This window comes from Oryctolagus cuniculus, chromosome 2 (assembly GCF_964237555.1).
Source record: "Oryctolagus cuniculus chromosome 2, mOryCun1.1, whole genome shotgun sequence".
Lineage (NCBI taxonomy): Eukaryota > Metazoa > Chordata > Mammalia > Lagomorpha > Leporidae > Oryctolagus > Oryctolagus cuniculus.
In genome coordinates, this window is record NC_091433.1 from 173,251,837 (window position 1) to 173,276,696 (window position 24,860).

Sequence of the window (24,860 nt, forward strand, 5' to 3'; positions counted from 1 at the left end):
TTATCTGCTTGAGGAAAAAGTTTGACCTACCTTTTTGAAATCTCCCCATATTTCTTCTAATTTACGTTGGGGCCTTTCATGTTGTGTAAAATATATTCTCTTCAGTGGCAGTCAGTATCAGATTACATCTCTTTTCTCGTTTCTGTCTTCAACGATGAGCGCCCACTAATTTCATCACGAGCGAGCAGTGCATTCCTCCCCCAAGACTTTGCAAGGGGGAGGGCATCTAAAGGAAGATTGCTGTTTGTTTTTCCTTTTGTCATCAGCCCTGACATCTGTAGACTTCCTCACAGGCTTGGCTAAAGGATTAGGCTCTAACAGCTGAGATGAAAGTCTGTCCTGTCAGCACCCTGTGCTGAGGGATGGAGGTCCCCGGGGCTTCTGAAAGTCAGCGACACTCACCTTGAGTTCTAGAGCCAGGGACAGATGGCGTCTTCCAAATTCTCATTCATATTGTCCCACTCTGGGTACAGGGAGAACCAAATCACCATTTTAAAAAGAATGGCCAGAAGTTCTGCCCAAGAAGAGCAGGGGAAAGAGAATTTTCATTGCTTTTTTTTTTTTTTTCAAATGTGATACTTTGTAAAAACCTTTTTACATGCCCTTTTCTCATTTAGGTTGCATTAAAAAATTGTAGTGGATGGAAATTATTTTATATCTCATTTTTGCAGAAATGTAAATTGAGGGGAAAAAGAATTTGTTAATGTGCTCTCAAGTTGTAGAGCAGGTGAGCAATTAGAAAACAGTGAGCCCAGACTTTCTGACTCCAGCTGGAGCACTCTCACTGTCATATCACGCAGTGATTTCAAAGATGAGCTCCTCTCTGGTGAACACTCTCACTTCTTGGATGACCTTGTGTTGGGTCTGAATGATCAGTCTAGGGGTGTAAGACCTTGAGTAGCTATAGGACCAAAAACTGATGTCTTTAAACTGAGAGTCTCCCACTCCAGGCAATTCATCTCTTCCTAAACATGGGTTATAGATACCTTGCTACCATAAGTAGTCTTGCCTTCTCTTCCATCCTTTCTTCCCCACTTCAGAATATGAGCCATGCTGTGGATTGAATTATATCTCCCAAAAACATATTTTAAAGCCCTAACCCAAACCCCTATACCTATGAACCTGAGATTATTTAGAAATAGAATTTTTGCAGAAATACTCAAGTAAAAATTAGGCCATACTGGATCAGGGTGGACCCTAATTCAGTATGACTGGTCCTTTTAAGAAGAGAAAATGGGGGCCAGCATTGTGGCATAGTGGGTAAAGTCGCTGCCTGCTATGCTGGCATCCAACATGGGCACTGATTTGTGTCCTGGTGGCTCCACTTCTGATCCAGCTCCCTGCTAATGTGCCTGGTAAAGCAGTTGAGGATGGCCCAGGTATTTGGGGCCCTAAACCCATGGGAAAGACCAAGTAGAAACTCCTGGCTCCTGGCTTTGGCCTAGTTATCCCTGGCCATTGTGGCCACTTGAGGAGTGAACCAGGAGATGGAAGATCTCTCTCTCTCTCTCCCCCTCTCACTCTCCCTCTCCCTCTCTCTCCCACTCTCGCTCTCTCTCTTTCTCTCTCCCTGTGTGTGTGTGTGTGTGTGTGTAACTCTGACTTTCTAAATAATAAATCTTAAAAAAGGAGATGAAGAAGAGAAAACAGAGACAGATTGAACACCATGTGACCATGGGGTCAGAATAAAGTGTCTACTAGTGAAAGAACAGCAAGGATTGCTGGCAACACTAGAAGCTGAAAGAAAGTTGGGAACAGATTCTCCGCTAGAGCTTTAGAGGAGCATTGCCCTGCCAACACATTGAGTTTGAACTTCCGGCCCCTAGAACTGTGAGAAAATAAATTTCCATTGCTATAAGCCACCCAGTTTGTGGTACTTTGTCATGGCAGCCCTAAGAAAGTGATGCAAACCTTCAGATTTCTCCAGCCCCTCGATGTCCAGAACACTGACTCCCAGAAAAGAAAATATTCCTCCCAAAATCTCAACATCCAAGCACAACAAGGCCATTGTTGTACTTTGAATAAAAGTTCTATTAAAACTTTGTCTGCTTTCCAGTCCATGGGGACCTATCCAATTAAGGGGCTGCTGCTTTTGGAAAGAAAAAATTAGACTTTTTAATTACTTTGCTGCCACAGCCACCCCTACCCCTCACCCATCCTGTTAATGTATCAATTTCTTTGATTGAAAAGACTGAGTAAATTAAATATATCTCTCAAAAAAAATCCATCCTAACACAGACTCAAAAATGGAAAACAAAAGGGCCCTCCAGCCCCCTGTGGGATTTTCTGCATAGCTCTGGCAGGAAGTCCATTTGATCACATTTCTGAAAATACATATTTAATGTGGCTGGCCATGATCAGCCATTCCAGCCCTCAGGAGCCTGGCGTCAGTGGAAAGCAGCTTCCAGCTCCCTTGTGAACCATTGTCAAGACTGAAAGCTTCCTTATCAATTCCTCTGTGCCTGACAGGCCAGGTCCAGTGTGTGCGTGTGTGTGTGTGTGTGTGTGTGTGTTTGTTTGCTTTCCAGCTCTGCTCCAGTGAGCTAAGGAGTCAAGTCCTTTCCTAGCTCCTGCCTCTGTATTTTTATCTACAGCATGATAAGCAAAAGACCCGTGGATGCATTCGCCAAAAAACCTGAGTCCCAAAGGGAACAGTAATGCCTGCAGTCATACAGGACTCAGGAGCAGGAGCCATCTGCCACCTCTGAGGGCTGCTGACCTGCTAGGATCCTATGAACCCAGTCGTCCAAACTTCAGCAAAAAGCAGTTGACTTAAGTGTTTTGAGGAGAGATGTGTTTAACAACGCTCCTCGTGGTCATCTACCTTTAAAGCAGAGACATATAAAGCCACTCAACAAATCTGAACAGTTGATCTCCATTGTATTTTCAAGGTGAAGAAGAAAAGGCAGAAAGGAAAGGCTGAATAAGAATAAGAGAGTGATTAATCAACTGACATACAGGGGAGAAAAACAAATCAAAAGGGGTCCATTTAAAATAATTGCTACAGACAGAAGGGAAAGCACACTACAAAAGGGAAATAAAGAGACAATGATGGGACAAAGATGTAAAGAAATACGAACTGGAAGAGACAGATAACAGTGGAAAGCATCACTGGGTTGCCTTTCCATGTATTTGTTCTGTTGCTAACTTGGCTTCAACTCTCGCCCCTGGGCAGATGCCCCCATAATGTTGGCTCCAGTGTCCTCCTTTTTATGTCCTTCCTGTGGAATCTCTACCTGCCTGAATCATTTCCCACCTTAGTGTTTCTCCAGCAGCTACGAGGATGCAGAATAGCAATAAATGTGCATTGAACACCAGTGGTGCGCTTGGCGTGCTGTAGACAAGTCAGGGATAAAGACAAGTAGGGCACATTCCCTTCCCTGAAGGAGCTGTCAAGGGTGAGGCAAACATACTTTGTAGTAAGAGAGATAGGTTCAACGTTCCCTGGAACACAGAGGAGGAAGGGCCAACTCCACAGAGGTCTCAGCAATGTAGATGTTCTGGACATGAGGCCTGCTGAGCTGGGCCTTGGTCTCCAGGGAACACTGAGACCAGTGAGAGGGACATTCAGACAGAGGGGCTATTTGTACAAAGGCATGTTCAGAAGCTGCTCAGGCTCTGTGACACAGGAATTGGAGGACCCGGGAGAAATTTGCGAAGATGAGGCTGGATGAAGTTACTTTTGGGTGCCCTGGGTTGGAAGAGGAAGGGCAGTAGGAGAATCTGGGAGAGATTTTGGATATAGAGTGAGCATGACTTAGCTGCCTATTCAAGAAAGTCCAGCTCTTGAGTAATTCCTGGGTGTAGATGCTATTAACTAAAACAAGGACGAGGAGAAGCATTTAGCAAAGAGAGATGGTAACGAGAATACCCTGAGGGAGGAGAAAGCTAGCAAGATCCACATTGGAAATGTTATGCTTGAAATACCTGCAGGACATCTAGATGAGGATGGCCTGCAGAGAGCACCCTTGGCGTTGAGAAGAGAGATGGGGTGGAGAGTCATTAGCATTGAGACTGAAGCTGGAGGTTGGAGAATAAAGATGCAGAGGGCATCCAGGATGTTGCATTTGAGAGACCGAGGCGCAGAACTGGAGAAAAAGGAGAGAGGGGGAGAACTGGGAGGTCATACAGCCACAGAAAGCAAAGGAATAAAGAATTTTTAGATGAAGGAATCATTCATCAACAATATTGAAGCTGTCTAGAGTTCAAATAGACAGGAGTGTAAGAAGGCCTTTCCTCACCATGGTCAGTGCCTTTTATGTTTGACATCCTTCCTCCATTCTCCCATGTTTGTTCTCACTCCATTTTGTCCCCACTTATTTTCTCTTTCCTTGAACAAGATTTCCTAAACCCTACCTGCTCTATTTGGCAAAATTTAGCTGAGTTCCTGTCTATATTAAAGAGCTTTTCTTTAGTAGATAACCTACCCTAGTATCTCCTCCTTGGAATTTTTTAAATTGCTTATTTTCAACTACTGGAAAGGCAGAGTCACAGAAAGAGAAAGAAGGAGAGAGAGAGAGATCCATCTTCCACATGCTGATTCAGTCCCCAAATGGCCACAATGGCCAGGCCTGTGCCAGGCCAAAACCAGGAGCCTGGAACTCTGTCTAGGTCTCCCACATGGAGCTTGAGTTGTCATGTTGACTCCAAGAGTGCATCAGCAGGAAGCTGGATTGGAATCAGAGAAGCCTGGACTCAAACCAGGACTCTGCTATGGGATGTGGTATCCCAAACTGTGGCTTAACCCACTGTACAACACCCATCCCATCCTTGGAATTTCTTGATGGACAAATTTGTTGGAATTCTTTAATATCAATATCATTGCCTTTTAAAAATCTGAGAAAATTCCTTGGGGCCAGCACTGTGGCGCAGTAAGTTAATCATTTGCTTGTGGCACCAGAATCCCATATGGGCCCTAGTTCTAGTCCCAGCTGTTCCTCTTCTGATCCAACTCCCTGCTATGGCCTGGGAAAGCAGAAGATGTTCCCTGTGCTTGGGCCCCTGCACTCGCATGGGAGACCTGGAAGAAGCTCCTGGCTCCTGTCTTCGGATCGTCTCAGCTCTGGCCGTTGCAGCCATTTGGGGAGTGAACCAGCAGATGGAAGACCTCTCTCTCTGTTTCTCCCTCTCTCTGTCTGTAACTCTGACTCTCACATAAATAAAAAAAACTTTAAAAAAATCTGAAAAGATTCCAACTGATACAGAAAATAGTTATTTCTTCAGCATCCCAGTCTCCAAGTTTCCCATTGGATGATGCCCATCCTCACAAAATCTGGGCCTTCCCTGATATTTCCTTTCAACCCAATCATTTTCACAATTTCTATGAATTTCACAATTTCTATGAATGTCCCACCAACCAAATTATTCTAACCATATACCCAGAGGAGCTGGTTAAAGTTCTGTTGATATGAGATATCTTCTGACATAGTTTTGTATTTGAGGTTAAATATTTCATCTCTCTGGCTCTGATGACCCCTCAGCACCTATAAGGAAAGTTTGCTATCCTTTAGCAAAGACACGTCTGTCAAGTTCCATGGAACTTCTTTTAGGATACTGTATAGCAAGCACTCAGATCCAGCATCTGGTGCCCACATTATAACTCCTCAATTATAACAGCCTGGGAGGTTGTGGACCTCACTTTATCTCCATATTCTCATGGGGCAAGTTTGATAATGTCTCTCCACAAAGCTTCACACCCCTGATGTTCCTTGTGTCTTAGTTGTTTGTGGTCTCATCCTTCCTAGATGGCACATAATTAGAGATCAGGGAATTCACATGTTGTTCCCTTTTGCATCCACCTTTTTTTCCTTTAAAGATTTAATTATTTATTTGAAAGACAGAGTTAGAGAGAGAGAGAGAGAGAGAGAGAGAGAGAGAGAGAGGGAATCAGTCTTCTATCCACTGGTTCACTCCCCAAATGGCCACAATGGCTGGATCTGGACTAAGCCTCACACAGGTGCAGGGGCCCAAGGACTTGGGCCATCTTCCACTGCCTTCCAAGGCCATATCAGAGAGCTGGATTGGAAGAGGAGAACCTGGGACTCGCGTGGATGCCCATGAGGGATGCCGGGACTGCAAGTTGCAGCTTTACCCGCTAGGCCACAGCACTCACCTCAGTGTGTTGTACTCAGTCACATTCTCAATAAGTGTACATCAGAATATTTGCTGAACAGTCCTGGGGAAAGCAAGAAAGAGACTCACATTTCTCAATTTCTAGCCTAGACCTTTCCAATGTCTGAAATTCTAGTTCAGTGAAGGGTAGGGACATTCCCATCAGCTCCCTCCTGTCTGAGGTCATATTATTAGGGTTCATGAAAGAAATGTATCCAGGAGGAGGAGGATTTCTTGGCCTGGACTTACTTTGGTTTCAAATTCATAGCTGTGATTCTAACTACTTTGGGCAGGCTTATTTTTGTCTCTTCTCAACCTAGAAAAGCATATTCAGCAGACATGAGTGAGCTGAGGAATTTTTGTTTTGACAGCTTTGGGACATCTGAGATATTATATACAGAGCATCTCTAACCAACCTAGAAAGACATGTGTCCAAAACATATGCAGGGAAATGACTGATCAAGACTGGAAGAATGGGAGGAAATCTGTTAAAAGGCACTGTTTTGTCAGGAGCAACCTCCGGTGTGAAACTGTCAGAAGAGACCGTGGATTAACAGAACCTTAACCAGTCCATGTGGGTGTAGGACAAGAATAATTTGGTCTGGGAGAGACTCACAGACCTTGTGAGCTGCCAGGGCTCACTGGTGTCAAGTCAAATAGCCTCATCTTACAAGGAGACTGAGTTCTCAGAGCTCGGAGGTCTCCCCAGGACCAGTAGTGAGCAGCGATTCGGACCCTCTGCTCACCAGGCCCTGCCTGAGCTCCCTGCCACAGAGGCACAGCTTGATGGCTCAAGGTGCTCACAATACTCGGGGTCACAAAGTGTTTGCTCACAGGGTATTCCTGTCTCATCAGTGAATGCTTTGGGTCTCCATCAGCCCTGCAGATATGTACCAAGGACTGCAGCAGTGGGAGGGACAGTATCTGCCTGATGTGAATGAACCCTGGCCAGGCTCAGTCTGGTTACCTCTCACTCCCTGGAGAGTAGCTGAGCAACAAGATTTTGGAGGTCACTGGACTGCCAGGTTAGATATGGGAACTACAGATCTTTAGTCTCTGCATTGCCTGTTTAAATCATCTCTGTCACATTTGAGCAATGGGCTCCTAGTCTCTGCCTGAAGGCAAAGCACGGGATGGGGGTGGGGTCCTCAACTGGGCATCTGGGAGGTGGAATTCTTGTGACTTTGATTACCTTCGGTCACTACCCACTCTCTTTGGTTCTGTCATCTTTAAAATGGGAATGATCTTAATTCTTAATTGACAGCACTCGTGTGAGGACTGTGAGGAAAGATCTGAATGCGCCCCAGCACAGGTACTTCACTCATACTTTTTGAAGAGGAATGAGACCACTTCCTGTGAAGGGCCCATGCATGATTTTGGCAGCATGATCCTATTTGCTAGAAGGTTTTTCCTTAAAGCTTGTTAAATCCCTATTTTGCCCACTGGAACCTAAAACTTTTTTTTTTTTTTAACGACTAATCATGATACTATCCGAAGCAATCCAGATTCACAATTCATACAATTACATTCAATTAAACCACATTAGTTTCGCACCTGCCTGGAAGAATCTTATTCCCTCCTGTATTCTCAGCAAACTTCCTAGTTAAATCCTTACCTTCTCTCAAAACCCTCTTATTCTTCAAGACACAGTCTGGAAATTGGCTCCTTTGTGAGTCTCTGGTCCATCCAGGCAGAAAGTCTTCCTTGTTCTGGCCCCGTGGCCTCCTGGTATCTTCCTACTCTGAGAGTTAGGTATGGGCAAGTCCACCATCTATGCTAGACTGGGATTCCCTGAAGGGCACTAGGTCCATGCTAGGGCGAACTGGTAACTGCTTGCATTTCAAATTGTCAACAGCCAAGAACCTCATATTACCCCCCAAACCCAGGGGAACCTGTTCTTCAGAGACAGAAGAATGACTAAGGGGGATCATTTTGCATGTTCTGACCATCAAGCTCCTTCTCTTGTCTTGGTGCCACAGTCTCAGAGCTCTTCCTCAGTATTCCAGTTTCAGCAACGATCCCTTTTAGACAGAGGTCACATCAAGCAGTGCCTACAAACCGTTTTATTCTTAGAGATCCCCTTCCCCAATGTACATGCTAGCTGTGTGAATGAATCCTAGAAACTGGAAGGAAGAATTGTGCTAGAAATCCAATCTGGACTCTGATCTCAGCTCTCACACTTCTCCAGACCCAAGGGCACGCCATCTTGGCCAATCACTTCACCCACCTGAGCCCCAGTTTGCCCATGGATAAAGTGAGAAGACTGTTAATGCCAGAATGTTTGCCATTTTAGTTACTTTTAATTGAAGGTTAAGATCAGAGTCTTATTTTTTCTATGTGTAATGTTGTAATGGTCACAGATAGGAGAAGTGAGAATTAAGCTCCCTGTGCCTATCTCCCACCATTGTGTGCATGCCCCTTCCGAGGCTGTGTTTATGTAATTGAGTGAGGGAGACTTGGCCCTTCTTAGCTGCAGCTTGATTATAAGTGAGCTGAACAGATGTCTTGAATTGGGTGACTGGTTCCCAGATGCATTCCAGGGAGCAGGCTGGTGGGAAGGAAATGAATGATTTCAGGTTCTGGGGCCCCATGACAAATGAATAGTGGATGTGGGTGGGGACAGACGGGGGCCACATTTGATACGTAGTGTCCAGATGTTGATGGCAGCTGGTGGATTACTGTCCAAGGTGGGCTCAGTGCCCCTTTTGGAGATATTCTTGGAAGGGGGAGTAATAGTCACTAAATTATCAGCCTGGGCTGGAAGTCAGGACTCTTGGGTTGTTGCTGACCAGCTGTCCAGGACCACATTAAAGAGCTTGTTTTTGGCCACATGCCCGCAGGGGGTGATTAGTCTTCACATGGCAGAGGTGGAAGAGAACTGAGAATCATTTTATTCTGCCACTTCATTTTTCAGATCAGGAAGCAGGCCTAGGGAGATTAAATGACTTGCTTGAGTTATGTGACAGGACCAGGACTGGCACTCAGCTAGTCCTCCAAAGGGGAGCTTGGTATCCAATTGGAAGCTTGGTCAGTGCACTGCAAAGGGAAACCTGAGGAAGGAGTATGCATTTTCCAGTCACCTCTTTTGCTTTTAACCCTCTGGTTACAACAAGGGTCACCATAGTCAAAGCTGTCTACCTTCAGTGCTGGAATCCCTCTGTCTCCTCTGTCTCTTGCTCTCCCCTCAGCCACATGAAGTATAACGGTGATGATAGTCATTATTCAATAAGGCCAAACACTGTGTGAGTCAACACATGGGGTGCTCCACACATATAATATTGCATTTACGCCCCCTCACCATTCCATGGTGAGGTCCCTGCTTTAATCTCCAATTTATAGACAAAAATAATTGAGGCACAAGAATATTAAATAATTTGTCCTGAGATACACAGCTGGCAGATGTCAGAGCTAAGCTTTTGACTTGTGCAGTCTGAACTCATGCAGAATATATGCCCCTGCACTGCCTCCCCAGACATCTGTTGCCCTCTCTCCATTCCTGAAGTGTTGGTATAAAACAAGAAAAGATGGCCGGCGCCGCGGCTCAATAGGCTAATCCTCCGCCTAGCGGCGCCGGCACACCGGGTTCTAGTCCCGGTCGGGGCGCCGGATTCTGTCCCGGTTGCCCCTCTTCCAGGCCAGCTCTCTGCTGTGGCCAGGGAGTGCAGTGGAGGATGGCCCAGGTGCTTGGGCCCTGCACCCCATGGGAGACCAGGAAAAGCACCTGGCTCCTGGCTCCTGCCATCGGATCAGCGCGGTGCGCCGGCCGCAGCGCGCCGGCCGCGGCGGCCATTGGAGGGTGAACCAACGGCAAAAGGAAGACCTTTCTCTCTGTCTCTCTCTCTCACTGTCCACTCTGCCTGTCCAAAAAAAAAAAAAAAAAAAAAAAAAAAAAAAAAAAAAAATAAAACAAGAAAAGAGGAAAAGGACATTTGTTCTAATTGCCATTTTCTTGGGTCTTCCAAGGTCAACTAGGGTTCACCCATGGGTTCTAGGTGAAGTCGAGGCATGGGGAGACATAATGAGGGGTCTGCATCTCAGAGCCAACTCAGGAAGAACATCCTCTGATACAGAAACTTGTAGTGAAGAAAGCATGTCCATATTCATTACTGATTTGATTGTCACAGCAGTTACTGTTATTTTTACTTCATCATCATCATTAGTGTCATAATTCTCCCTGATTTATCCACGAAGAAACCAAGACTCAAGTGACTAAATGAACTGCCCAGAAGCACAAGGCTAATTAGCCCAGTGCTGGGAGGCTTTCCAAGAATTCTCCAGTGATCCTTCCCCTTCGCTCCTGGTCCAGAGCTTCCTGTCACCCTGTCACTGCGGCCCTGGCCTGTGAACAGACCTGCTCACCAGCAGAGAGCTTCCAACAACCATCAGAAAACAGTTTGTTGGCAGGAGAGGACATCCTGGATGAGGGAACCCAAAAAGCGTTATCAGAGTTTAGTGGAGCCATCCGGTTGTCAGGAGACATTTGAAACCTAGCCATGCATGTTTTTGCCAGCTTATTCCAGGAAAAACAGTCTGGGGTTTTGAGAATTTTCCTATTTGTTTTAGCATTGTTATTTGTTACCCATAGGTTTGGGTGATAGTTCTGATAATGATAATCATCATCACATCATCATTGTCATCATCACCACTGGATTAGGACCTAGATCTGAGTACCAGTTCAGTTCTGCACTGCCCCTCCCCCATCTACATCCTTTAGTAAGCCCCATCATGTCTGTGGCCTCAATTTCTGCAGCCCAGTAGGCTTCAGCATCCCTCATGATTCTGAAGGTCTGCGTTTGGGAAGTCCTTGCAAAAACCTTGAGAAAAGGAGACTCTGGCTCGGGTATCAAGATTGGTGGCTGCTGAGGGTGTTTTGTCAGCTTTGGTACAGTTCAGTCCTTATGGCCTTACGGGTTTTGAGAATGCTGCTTTCTGGGGCCCTATTTAATGAAAAGAGCTTCAAATATGGGCACTTCTAGAAGCCAGCTGTGAGAGAATTGCCACATATGCATGATGCTTCATGTGGTTCTTTTCTGAATACACAAATCAGGCTTATCTGGAATACACTGGTGCTTGTATCTGCCATGAAGCAGACCAGGCTCAGCTGGCTGTGCCACTAAGTGGAGCCCAAGGAAGTGAAAGCTGATGATTTGGTGACTTGACATTCAGTCTGGCACAGGCCTGGTGCTCTCTGGGGAGGTAGAAAGAGATTTGGAAAACCCTCACAATGAGGAGAAATGCTCTCCATGCTGTGTGTGAGGACTGTGTCCAGTGACCGGATCTGGTTCTATCTTTTCCCTTTGCCTGGGTCTTAAGTTTTTCACCTGTCCAGTGAGAGAAATGATTGACCTTGAATGTCAGTTCAAGTTCTAACAGCCTCTGGCTCAAATGCTAAGGAGTTGGTCATCTGCCCTCGCCTCCTTCATACTGACTGTAAATACAATTTCTCATGATAAACAGGAAACTGTGTTGAAAAAGGTCGTGGCTGTGCCAGTTCTGATTCAGTCAGTGTCAGTTGGGAATTTCTTCATTGCCAGCAAATGCATTGTCACTTTGAGCCCCTTCAGCAGTTCTAGGAAGTTGGTCTTATCACTGAGAATGAGAGAGTGCCTCACACTGTGTAGCTGAGAGGTGCCACAATTGGAGCCACATCAGTTGTGCTCTATCCCTATGAAGCCATCATGATGGTGTAAGGTCACTTCATAAGATACATGGACATGAACATGCAGGGAAAGATTATGGGGCTAGTTAGGACCATAGAGACCACCTTTCAACAAGTAAGGTCGGGTGGGCCTAATGCCAAGCTGTCTGAATCCTGACAGTTGAACATTAGGTCATGATAACTAAAGATAGAAAAGCCATTTTTTGGCAGGAAATAACCCCTAGACAAAAATCACAATCACACTGCCAGAGCTTAAACTAGTGACGACCCTGATAATTCTGTTTTCAGATGCAGATCCCATGGCTGTGAATCCAATGGAATGAACTCCCTTATGGACCCATTATGAACAACAGACACATCCTGATGGCCATAGATACCTTGCCCAGCCCACCCTCAATTCTCTCCCTGGGGCCCCCAGCCCAGCCCAAAAAGCATAACAGATATCCTAAAACATGTCAGAGAACCTAGATGGGAACTTTAAGTCCCAGGCTTAACTGTGCATGGCTTCCTGAGCCATATTCCCCCACAATTAACTCTTGGATCCTGGTAATGTATTCTCTGACTCAGTCCTCACCTGGGAATCCCAGGTCTGACATAAGGTGATATCAGGGCCTTCAAAGATCACTAAGATACTCCAGGTCCTGCCCTGCTAGAGAGCTTAGCCCTGCCTGTCCCTTTACAAGTCCAGGTCCTTTCCTATCTCATTGTAAGACTCTCATTGATAACTGTGACCCTGAACAAGCAAAGCCATTTCTGCTGCTTTTAAAATCCACAGCTCCTTGTTTGTAAGATACTGAAACCCAGACCTCAGGTGTCACAAGAAGGAACATGTCAGTGAAAGCCCACCCAGTCATCTCTTGAGTAACTTCAGATGTGGCTTCACTTCTCTGGCCCTAATGTCTTCATCTGTGAAAAGCAGTTAAGAGGAGCCAGTGTTGTGGTGTAGCAGGTAAAGCTGTGGCCCGTAGTGCTGGCATCACATATAGGCACTGGTTCAAGTCTCGGCTTTTCCACTTCCAGTCCAGCTCTCTGCTATGGCATTGGAAGGCAGTAGAAGATGGTCCAAGTCCTTGCACCCCTGTACATGCATGGCAGGGAGACCCGGAAGAAGCTCCTGGCTCCTGGCTTCAGATTGGCATAGCTCTAGCCATTGTGGGGATCTGGGGAGTGAACCAGTGGATGGAAGACCTCTCTCTCTCTCTCTGCCTTTGTATCTCTGTAACTCTGCCTTTCAAATAAATAAATAAATAAGTCTTAAAATAAGAATCGTGCCTAACTCATAGGAATTATAAGATATAAGACGTCAGGAAATGTTATCAATTAGGAATACACTTCCCACAAATCTTCATAGAGGTCCTCCCCATGGAGTCAGGGGTCTTCTATAAACCAAAGCCCCTGTGCTACTGGAGACAAGAACGTAAGTCAACCCTCAGCTTGAATTCTGAAACACTTGTAACAGAGACAAAATGAAGTCCTTAGGACTCTTCCTTTTGTGACTGCAGTATTTGCTTCCAGGTCTCATGTTAGGCCAAGCTGAGGGACAAGGCTCATGTGGACCCACCACAGAGGGGCCATTCTTTAAGGCCTCTGCCACCCTGTGGTTGTTACCTGGAAACTGGCTAATCTGAGGTAGAGGGTCTTGAAAACTAAAGGTGACTGCTGGCTACCAGCAACTTGAAACTGGCTTGAGCTAACTTGGGAAACAAGAGGGAGGTCTTTGGGTTTATGGGATCAGGAATAAGGTGGCTCAAAGGCCATTTTCTGTGCACACACACGCACACCCTGAAATGGTTATCTGTAAAATTTACCTGAGTTTTTCTTCTTCATTCCTCAAGAGGCTTAAGATAAACTGAGTCCCTCTTGCATGTGTTGCATGTCCAGCCTCCTTCAAGGGGAGTCTTCCTCCTGTGATGGCAACACTCCCCGAGTTCGGGGCAGCAGATCCTCTGGGGAGGCAGACTCAGTGAAAGTGAGCTTTGGATATGTCAGCCCAGGATGAGCTTCTTAGAGTCACTGATGTTCAGAGATGAGGGCCCTAAAGAGGAGGTTTGTTCCACTTATTTCAGTTGTCAAATGCAGAAAACCAGGCATGGGAAACGGCATGGACCTGTGGGGTCCCCCAGCTGCCATGTGCAGGACTTGGACCCATCCTCATCACTCCACTGAAGAACTTTTTCTTTATGCCCTTGCTGCTGCTCTCAGTAAGCAAAACGTTTCCAGAAGATCCCATTACCCTCTTCTTGATGAACATGACAACAAAGGGAGGAGCAGTGATTTTTTGCTATGTGATCAGCTGGTTCTGGAAAGTCTTTTTCTAATTATTGTTTTTCAATGATCTGATTCCCTGAGCCAAAATGAGTACATATAGTAAGACTGAGACCCCTGGACTATGACCTCTGAAGGTCATAGTCACTTTGCAAAATGAGTTTGTCCCTGAGAAAATACAGATCCATCTCCTATTGGTAGTGGAGAAGGCTTTGCAACTATCAGAATTTTGCAAACTTTGGGTCTGAGAATAACCAACATAAGACTTTTTGTAGGTTTGTTATATGTTATTTAGTTTAATTATTGGTCTTAGACTGAGATTCTGAGGCAGTAAACATTCTAGGCCTCAGTTTCCTCGTATTTAGAAAGAACACACCATCAACATATCATTGTTTGTATGTTTATTAAATGTGCTGATATAAGGTGTATACCTAGCTCAGGCCTTGGCAGAGCTGGGAGGGGCCCGGTGAAGTTATTTCTCACGCTTTGCCTTGAGTGTGGACCTGCCTCTCTTGATGGATATGTTACTACTGAATACTTCATGGAAGTCCTGATCCTTCTGAGTCCAATCTGTGACACAAACCCTACAATCCCTACTTCACAGGCCCGGAGTCAAAGGAGGGTTAACAGGAGACCTTAAAGAAGCACCTGTTGTCCAGAACCTCAGAAAAGGCCTAAGGAAAATGATACTTAACCTGGTGACATTAGATAAGATGACTACTCTGTAGTACTGACAGCCCATAATACACCAAGGATAGCTTGAGAGAATAAAATCCTGCATCTCAAGTTTTTAAAAAAATTAAATCAGAATATAGATAAGTCGAATTCAGTTCACCCAAAATGAGCAGTTGTGTTCACTCCATTCTGTTTAAAGTCAGAGAGTAGAACTTTGACAGCTACAAGGAAGCTGCCTCAGAGCAAGAATTTCAAAACACACTTATTTGATATCAGGGTATTTGCATGGCCTGTTTCATGAGGCAGGATCTGCTCTGAACACAGACAATCCTCATCCTCTCCAGAATTCAGAGTTCGCAGAACTGATGATGTTCGGTTCTGGAACTGTATATTCTGTTGTCTGTTTAATATGCACACAGAACGCATTTGCCAGGCAGTAAGCGAGGTGGCATACCACACATTATGTCTCAAATAGAAATAGGACATCTTTAATTGGAAGAGTTGAAGCTTCAGTAAAGTCATCAGAGGTTGTCAGTGTGGGATGGGGGTGTGGTCTGTTGGTTCTTCCATTTTCTGGTGTGTTCATTCACTGATGTGGATGAATCTCTTTGGCTTTCCCCAGAGGAGTCATGCTTAATTAGTTTTCTTCTTGTGTTCTATCAAAACCAGGTGTCTGGCAAGCAAGTCGTACAGAAAGAGGCAGCTCACAGTTCTTGGACACAAACCCAGCCCCCATAGGCAGGTAGAAAGTCTTCAGGGCTGGTAAAATATGTAGGCAGCAAGTAGCATGTCAACTCAAACAAGGAGAGATCTACCCAATTCAGCTTGCCATTATAAAGGTGAATTGTCTGAATCACAGAGGGGAGAGTGGTATTAACCTTAGGGCCAGAAGGAGGGCAGTTCCTGGAGAGCAACTGGGGAACATAAATCTCTACCAGCTGAGAGCAGAAAGATACTTAATAGAAGTGTAATTGAAGGATTTTTTTCCCTTCTTCTTTCAACTTAGTTTGGCTAGCTTCAATGGGAATTATTTTACTCCCACTCCAGGGCAGGGCCAGCTGCCTATGGACGTGATTGAAGGACCATCCGGTGACTGGCTGCCTGTGCCGGTATCAGGCCGATTCTCTGTTGCATTCTGAAATTCCCAGCACCAGAGTTGTCTTGGAGGTCACGGTGGTAGTGGCCCCAGAAGCAGCTGCTGAAAAGCACAAATGCTAATTGGGAGTGAGTACCCATTAACACCGGCACACAGATTAATTTATCAATTTCACTCTGACCCTTCTGAGAGAAAGAACTTCGGAATCTTGAGCCAGTTAAACCAACAAGGAACTTTAGAAAACATATGTTCTAGATTTTATATTTAACCAAAGTGGTTAACTGACTTACTCAAGGTCATCAGCAGATCAGTGGCAGAGCTGGAGCTGGAGCCTGGTTTTTCTCAGCAGCTGTTTCTGGGATTGTCAGAGACTGAACCCTAGGTGTACATAGCCAAGCCTGAACCCCGGCTGACTTCCCCGTACTCCCTGTCCTTCACGCCGGGTTCTCTTTTTCACAGCCCCACAGCTTAGGGGAGAGGAATAAGTAAGAGGTGGCTGGATGGCTGACATTTCAGCACAACTTTGTTAATACCTCAGTGCACTTTGAGAGCCTGATGCACACAAGGTGATTCATCCACCTGGGGCAAGGGACAATGAGAAAGCAAGGGAAAGGAGACAGAGTGGCCTGTGTACCCTGTACATGGGACAACCATGGGACGATTGCCCCTCTTCCAGGCCAGCTCTCTGCTGTGGCCTGGGAGTGCAGTGGAGGATGGCCCAAGTGCTTCAGCCCTGCACCTGTATGAGAGACCAGGAAAAGCACCTGGCTCCTGGCTTCAGATCAGCGCAGTGCACCAGCCGCAACGGGCATTGGAGGGTGAACCAACAGTAAAGGAAGACCTTTCTCTCTGGTCTCTCTCTCTCTCACTGTCCACTCTGCCTGTCAAAAAAAAAAAAAAAGAACACGGGAGTGACTTTCCCCATGGAAGCCCACAAAAAGCTCATCAGTGTCCTAGGGCATGGGCTGTTCCTGTTTCCTCCTCTCTCCCTCTCCCTACCTAGTGACTGTGCCCAGTCCTTCCCCAAGAGAGAATAAAGCCTCATTAATAACCATGGTGTTGGCCCACTTTTCTGGAGGGAAGGCAGAAGGTGAAATTGTAGGGCTGACAAAGCAGGGCTATGAGCAAAGCTTGAGTTCCCTTTGGCCTTTCTTTGCTCAGGGCAGGACCTCACTAGGGTTTCTCCTGAGCACCAGCTATGTAAGATAATACATTTTGCTACTAGTTCCTACACCAAACTGGAGAGGGAGATGTTACCATCCCCAGTGCACAGAGGAGGAAATGTGGGGCTAGCGAGGTTCGTTTTCTTACCTGTTGTCACCTGTTACTTGTCGGAGCCAGACTTAGATTCAGATCCATCTGATTGCACAGACAGGCCCAAGCCACCTGAGCTCAGACCCTCTCCCTATCACTGGGTAGCTTCACAGGCTGCCAAACTGTTCACCATGCAACGTGTTAGCTCTTTACACCCCCTTCTATAAAGACACCTCCCATAACGCCAGTGACAGAAATGACCCGTTTTCCTCCCTCTTCACTGCTCCAGAGCCCAGCCTTCTGTGGAATTGACAACAGGGTGAAGGCTGTGAAGGCATTGAAGGCCAGACTCCCAGTGCGTTGGGAGACAGTTTGTTCCACTGACCCTCGGCTGTCATTGCAGGTCTGGAGTGCAGCTTCGACTTCCCCTGTGAGCTGGAGTATTCGCCTCCACTGCACGACCTGAGGAACCAGAGCTGGTCGTGGCGCCGTGTCCCCTCTGAGGAGGCCTCCCAGATGGACTTTCTGGATGGACCCGAGGCAGAGCGCTCTAAGGAGAGGCCCAGAGGTAAGGGTAGAGGCCATCGGACAGTGTCCTGGATGGGCCACGGCTGGGCTGGAATGCCTATTTCTGTATGAAATGATGAGACATTTCCATCCTTGCACTGTCTTGTTTGCTTGAAGCCTAATTTCAGTGTCCATCCTCTCTGTGGCTTTTGGGGCCATGCAAAGAAGGAGAAGATGCAAGTCCAAGTTGAAGGTCAATCTAACAGTTTACTCTTTTACAAGTTGCAGAAATAGGATTTCATGACTCTCTTCCATGAAGAATTCTCAGAGTTAGATGTAGGAGAAAGTGCTGACCTGGTTGTCGATGCAGACTGGGGTTGCCACGTTGAATATGAGACACTAAGTTAAATTTGAATTTTAGATAAACAACAAACGATGTCTTCTAGTATATGTATGTCTCATGCATTAGTTGGAACATACTTATACTCACAGATTCTAATGTAATTGGATGTCTTATATTTTTATTTGCTGAATCTGGCTTTCTGAATTTCTAAGGTGTTGTAAGAGTTGGCCTGTTTGTTTCAGAGCTATTCATGAATATTTAGTCTGCATGTTTGCTTTGCATGCTGTTTCTCACAGTCCTGAGCTGTTTATGAATATCCCCTTCTGAATTATCAGGGCCTGGAAAAGGGAGGCTCTGAACAAATCATGGGTATTTGTTAAATATCTGCAATTTCTAAACAGAGATGTGGAAATACTAGCCTTCAGGTCTCCCCAAGCCAGCCTTAGGACTACCAATTCCTCATGTCCAGAAAACTCCACTGACCCAGGATTGGCAGCCTGTTTATAGGTTTTGTGAAGAAGTAATAATTGAAATGGTGCTGTGTGGACAGGGCACTCAGAGTGATCTTGTCACCTACCCTGTCTCACTAGGTTTGAATTTTGCAAGGGAGACAGGGTAGATGAACAAGCTAGGACTCAGAGTGGGAACGAGTGACCCAAGATCAAACAGCTTGTACTGGTGGGGGCAAGTCTAGATGCCTGTAGTGACAAGTCCTAGACAAGGACATCGTCTACCACATCAGTGTTTCTATCTCTGGAGCAGATCTATTACCAGAGCCTGCTTTGTGGCCAAGTTCTCGAAGGTTTCATCTCAGGCTTATCCAACCAGGGAGTCTAACAGAGACAGGACTCAGGTTTAGCTGATGGGGGAGGTTGGAAATGGTGCAAAAATAACTAATGCTTTCAGGCTTGTATTATACATAAACCTTGAACTCTGTCACAGCAATAGAACTGCGAGACACTTTCCCTTTCTACATTCCTGGGCTGACCTTTTCTGTTTTTATGACTCTCAGGAGATTGCTTGAACTTGATTTATATTTTGAATTGCTTTTGCCTTAGTATTGATGTGTTGTGTGTGTGTGTGTGTGTGTGTGTGTAGGTGGGTGGCTCATAGCCCAGTAATGCTTCCAAAGTTACAAAAAATGATATCTAGGCCCCCATAACCTGAGATTTCGATGAAATAGACCTAGGGTGGAGCCTAGGAATTTGCTTATTTAAAATTTTTGTTGAGATCTAACATGGTCAAAAATGTAGACATAACATACATACATGAATGAAGATTACAGTGAAACCAACACTTATGTTCTCACCACAGAGTTTAACAATTCCAGTGACATTAGTCCCTTTGCAGCCACTTCTGTTTCCTACTTGGGTCATGCATTTCTCTCTCCTCAGAGGAAACCACTGTTCTATATTATGTGTTAATAATTAATCTGCTTTTCTTTATGGCTTCTTCACTTAAATAGAATAGCCCCAGACCACATATTGATTAGGTTTTCATGTTTGCAATCCCTTATACAAATGAACTCATACTATTGTTCTGTGATTTGTCCATATTGGGTACATGTAACCTTGATTTATTTGTTCTAGTTCTGTATTGAATCCATTGCATGAAGGTACTACAATTTATCTCTTCTGTTATTAGACATTTGGGTTGTTTCCAGGTTTTTACTTTTATCAATAACACTTCTGTAAGCATTTTTTTCCCTCATGTCTCTTGCTGCACATGGCCAAGAGTTTCTTAGAACATATGGCTAAGGGTGGAACTGTGGGGTGATAGCGTCAGAACATCTTCCATTTCATTAAGTAATGCCAATCCATCTTCCGAAGTAGTTGTACCAGTTTATGCTCTCCTGCTAGTGATGTATTAGTGTTCCTCACTGTGACTCTGTAACCTCACCAATACCTGGTATTGTCACACTTGGTCATTTGGGTCCGTCTGGCAAATGAAATTCAGTAACTCATTGCAGCTTCAAGGTCCTTAGGAGTTGTTTTATTTCATTTTTGTAAGTTTTTTAGATTATTCTGAGTCACATTTAGCCTTGCTACACTGTTGACATGGACTCTTTCAGATTTGTTTCCATTTACCATACCCCTAGGGATATCTCTGAATTCTAGTACCCAACCTATAGAAATATGTATGTGTTTTTGAACCTTACAAATTAAAAAAAAAATTGTACTCTAGGGATTCAGTTGTGATCCCAGTTCAGTGAGATCGAGAGAGGGACAAGTGACAGTTGCCTTCTTTCTGAATTCCATAGACTTTGAGGAATTAGACACTATAACTTTGAAAGTTGGCGCTTTTAAAAAAATTTAAAATAATAACAATGCATTTTGGATCACCACTCTTTAACATATTTATCTTTTCCTATCTGCCATTTTGTGAAATCTGGCATTGTGTTGCACTGGGTACTGTGAGAAAAGAAATACTAAGGGAAGAAAAAGGAAAAAATGCTCATTTCTCAAATGTCCTTGAATGTGGAAATGTATTGATCTCTTTGCATTTTTATGAAGCTGGGTCCCAAGGCTCCATATATGCCCTGAATGCAAACCTTTTCCCATTAGATGAGTCAGTCTGGATTGGAATATCCATTTTTAGGTAAATATTGTCAACTTACATATCTCTGAAGTTGTTGCTCTTAGCATCACTAAGGGCAGTGGTTTGATCAAACAGCAAAAACCCCTGTGGATATACCAGCTGCTTTATCAAGATCTTTGTGAGACAGTACATCCAATCATAACTTTTGGGAGTCCCCCACCATCGGAAACTGTGCTTTTTTCTCTTGCATCTGATCAAGAGATCTGTACTCACAGAACTCAGATCAGTAACAGAAATAAGGGGACCAGCCTTTCCGCCATGATTGGGACTTCTGCTGCGGCGACCCTGAGAGCTGTTCAGAACTTTGAGTAGGGGTGGACATTGTAGTACAGCAGATAAAGCCACTGCCTGTGATACAGGCATCCCCTGTGGGTGCCAGTTCATGTCCTGGCTGCTCCATTTCTGATCCAGCTCCTTCCTTGCTAATGGCCTGAGAAAAGCAGCAGAAGAAGGTCCAAGTGTTTGTGCCTTTGCCACCTATGTGGCAGACCTGGATGAAGCTCCTGGCTCCTAGTTTCATTTGGCCCAGTGCTGTGGTGACCATCTAGACCATCTGGCGAGTGAACCAGCAGATGTGTGTGCGTGTGTGTGTGTGTGTGTGTGTGTATCTCCGTCTTTCCCTCTCTATAACTGTAACTTTCAAAATAAATAAATCTTAAGAAAAATAATTTCTGGTAATGACTTCTCATCACTTTTTGAGTCATTTATTGCATCACTTTGTTCCCTGAAGTAGGGTTTTTCCTCAAGTAGCAGGCTGATGTAATACTGTCCCTTGATCTTTAGGGAAGAAGATAAAGATGTGGCAAGGGAAAATGGCATGCCCACACTGCACAGTAGCAAAGCAAGAGTGTACACTCCAGTCCCTCTTCCAGATCATTACAGGCTCAGTTTCTCTGTCACTTTGGCAAAAAGGATGCTGGTGGTGCAGCTATGAACCAGTGCTAAGGTGCCTTTTAAGACAATATAGGCACTGTTTCCCACCCCCCCTCCCCCGCAAACTCAACATTAATTGGTTGGATGGTATTTAGACTCTATTGCAATATTTCTTGTCAGGGGATATAGAAGGGCCAGAAAAAAGTCAGAAAGATAATACCAATCACAAGTAATGAACTATAGGCATATAAATTCTGAATGATTTTAATTTATGGTCCCTGTAGCTGAGAATAATAAGAGAGACAATTCAGAGCAGCAAGATAATAAAAAGTGATCATTTTGATGTAACACAACATTATAAATTAATAAAATCTTGAGAAATCCTCAGGTTGAGGCATTCTGTGACTTTTTAAGAAGTGCCAGGGGCATGTTTGCTGTCTGCTACTTCCGATCCTTTGGAATGTAGTCAAAAGAACACATTTTTCTTCTCCAGCAAGACAGGAATTTGACCTCTAGCATGAACTCAAGCTTAAAAATGGAAAACAAATTGTCAGTTATTCCCAAAAGACCCCTCCCCTACCCTGACACTTAAGTATACACTGGAAGATTGAGCAGCTTTACAGTTTTCCTGTACAACTTAACCCTCTTCTAGGACAAGCCTTCACTTTATTTTATTGGAAGGCTTGGATGAACACTGTTCCAGAGAGTTTCTGTTCATCAAGATGACTTGGTTTTTAAAATATTGAGAAACACTGCCCTGGAGTCCAAGAATGAATAAAGATGCTTCCAAACTTGTCTAGATTATTGCAGCAACAGAATGGGGTTATGTAACCTCTCAGTCCACTCCTTTTGAACACTTGTGTGTTTCTTGTGGCTGCTGTAACAAATTTATACCACCCGGATGGCTTAAAACAGTAGAAATTTATTCTCTCCAAGTTCTGGAAGTAACTAGTATGAAATCAATGTGTCAGTATTGTTGACATCTTCTGGAAGCTTTGAAGTAAAATACATGCCATGTTTCTCCTTCTTCTGGGAGTTGCCCATAATCCTTGCATTTCTTGTTTTCAGATGTATCTCTCAAGTGTCTTCCTCTAAGATCATACAACATTTTCTTTGTGTCTCTGCTTCAAATCTGTTTGTCATCATCATCATCATTATTGAGAGAGAAAGAACCCATCAGGTAGGGCATCCATCCATTGGCTCACTCCTCAAATGCCTGCAACAGCCCAGGCCAAAGCCAGGGCCCAGGAACTCATGCCAGGTCTTCCACATGGGTGGCAGGGACCCAACTACTTGAGTTATCACCTGCTGCCTCCCAGGGTCTGGATCAGCAGGAAGCTGGAGTCATGAGCCAGGGCTGGAGCTCAAACCCAGCCACTTCAATAAGGATGCAGGCATCTTGACCATTAGGTCAAATGTCCACCCAGCAATATTCTAACTTCTGAGTCCCCAGAGCACTCTGAAGTAGACTGTATCCCTAAAGGAAGCAGGGATCTGTGCTATGTTTTGAGCTTTAAGTGTAGCATTGGTAGGGAGGTTCTCAGGATACAGCCATCTTTGTACCTGTAGTCATTGCAGGCTGCAGCTCTGTAGCTGGATTGGGTCTGAGTCTCAGTCTCTGACTATTCACTCCCGAGGAAAATGCTAAAAAATTGGAGTGATGAAAGTCTGCCTGGTATTTCCTCTTCTACCCACTGAAACTCACCGTTAGCCACCGACTTCTGCTTCAAGTTTCATTTGTTAATTGATTAGGACCTCATCAATTAGCCTCTTCAGCCATCGATACCTGCATGTGAGTGAGTTTGTTTGTTATGAATAGCAAGTTACATGGGTGAGGAAGAGGTACAGGTGTCATAGGTGAGGACAAGCCGTCCATAAGAGGGAGACAGGAAGAACTTCAGGACTGGTGAGTCATTGAGCTTTATCCTGGGAGCACTGCCCTTGCCCTTGTCCCATGGGGTGAAGTACGCTAATGTAGTTTCATATCTGATATTTATAGCCTACAAGTTTCAGTAGTCACCCTTAAGGTCACTTGGCTAATCAGATTCAGTAATTGCACCCTTCATTTTGTATGTGCAACTTTTAACAAAGACCTCTCATTTAAGGTGTTGAACCTGGGAGAGCATCAGGAGAGATAAGCAAACTGATATAGAAGAGAACACACATATGCACACACAGAATGGTGCTCCTTCCTTGTCCCTTGTTCCAGAATGGATGATCCAGACTACTTTTGTCCATGCTAGCTGTTCACAGACTCCAGATGCCTCAAGCCCCTTTCCTGTCTGTTCTGTCTACTGTCATGTTTCTGCTTCAGGGCAGTGGTGTCTACATTTTATTTTATTTTATTCCCCATCAGTGAAATAACTTTGAACATGTAATCCTACTAGGTATAGGTTCATGAATTATGTGTATGCATGTATGTGAGTCTAATTGTCTAGTATTAATTAATCTAATTGCAAAGGTTAGTTTCTTTCATACTTTTTTAGATGAAAAAGCATATAATTGTGGCCATTCTTTGGACACCAACACAGGAAGACATCAGTTTTCTATAAATGGAATCAGATTTTCTGACTTGCTAAAACATCTCACCCTGGCCCAAGAGTTCTTGCTGCCTCTGTCCCTTCTCCAGTTCTTTTCAGGAGCCCTTTGGTCCAGTTTCTGCCTGCCCACTCACCTTCCAACCCAAGCTGTTCTGACAAGGTATGCCTTTAACTAGAGGACCTCACAGACAGGTCTGGTCTCTGATTTTTCTTACATTTCCAACACCTTTAGTCTGCTTTCTCGGAATCTATATGGTTTGGGGAGGAAAGAGATAACTTCTAGGCTGAGTGCTTCTAACAATAATAACCCTCAAAAGTTGAAACAATCTTTCTCTGTAGAGAATCACAGTTCAATTTCAACTGAACACAGAATTGTAGCTGATTGTTTCCTACTGGCTCATCTGAAATAACTATTTTGATGGTATTTCTTATGATAACAAAAAATTAAAAATAATTTACATGTCCTTCATTAAGCAATTAGTGAAATAATATATAGCATACCTAAAATATTTTCCTGCCACTATGCTTACAATGTGTAAAAAATTAATAGTAGGGAAATATTCAAGGCCTGTTATTAGTTTTTATTTAAAAGCTGAACAATGTAATATAAACTGTCTGTAAAAGAAAGACTACCCATGTACATGAAGAGAAAAGTGTAAGAAACACACCAACGTAGTGGAAAAGGAGTTTCTAGATGACTGAGTTACTGATGGATTCTCATTTTCTTCTACATGCTTTTGGTATATTCCAATTTTAAGTCCATAAGCATGCATTCCTTTTATAAGATAAAATATGTTGTTCTTTTTAATATAAGGTTATTAAAAATTCTTATTTGAGACTATGCTACTGAACTACCTTAGGCTTTTGAGGGAAAAATGTTAATTATTTTGTAGCCAGGAAAGCCAGTGATACTGGTGGGGTGAGGTAGCCAAGCTGACA

General features: G+C 44.4%; 1 protein-coding gene across 1 annotated transcript in view; it reads left to right on the forward strand.

Annotated features, from left to right (window-relative positions):
• The window catches only part of ALK (ALK receptor tyrosine kinase), a 775,334-nt gene that overhangs the window by 213,332 nt on the left and 537,142 nt on the right, over positions 1-24,860 (forward strand). Inside the window, exon 3 of the mRNA XM_051843042.2 lies at positions 17,464-17,628. Within this exon, the coding sequence (XP_051699002.1) occupies positions 17,464-17,628 (165 nt within the window). The remainder of the gene's footprint in view (positions 1-17,463; positions 17,629-24,860) is intronic.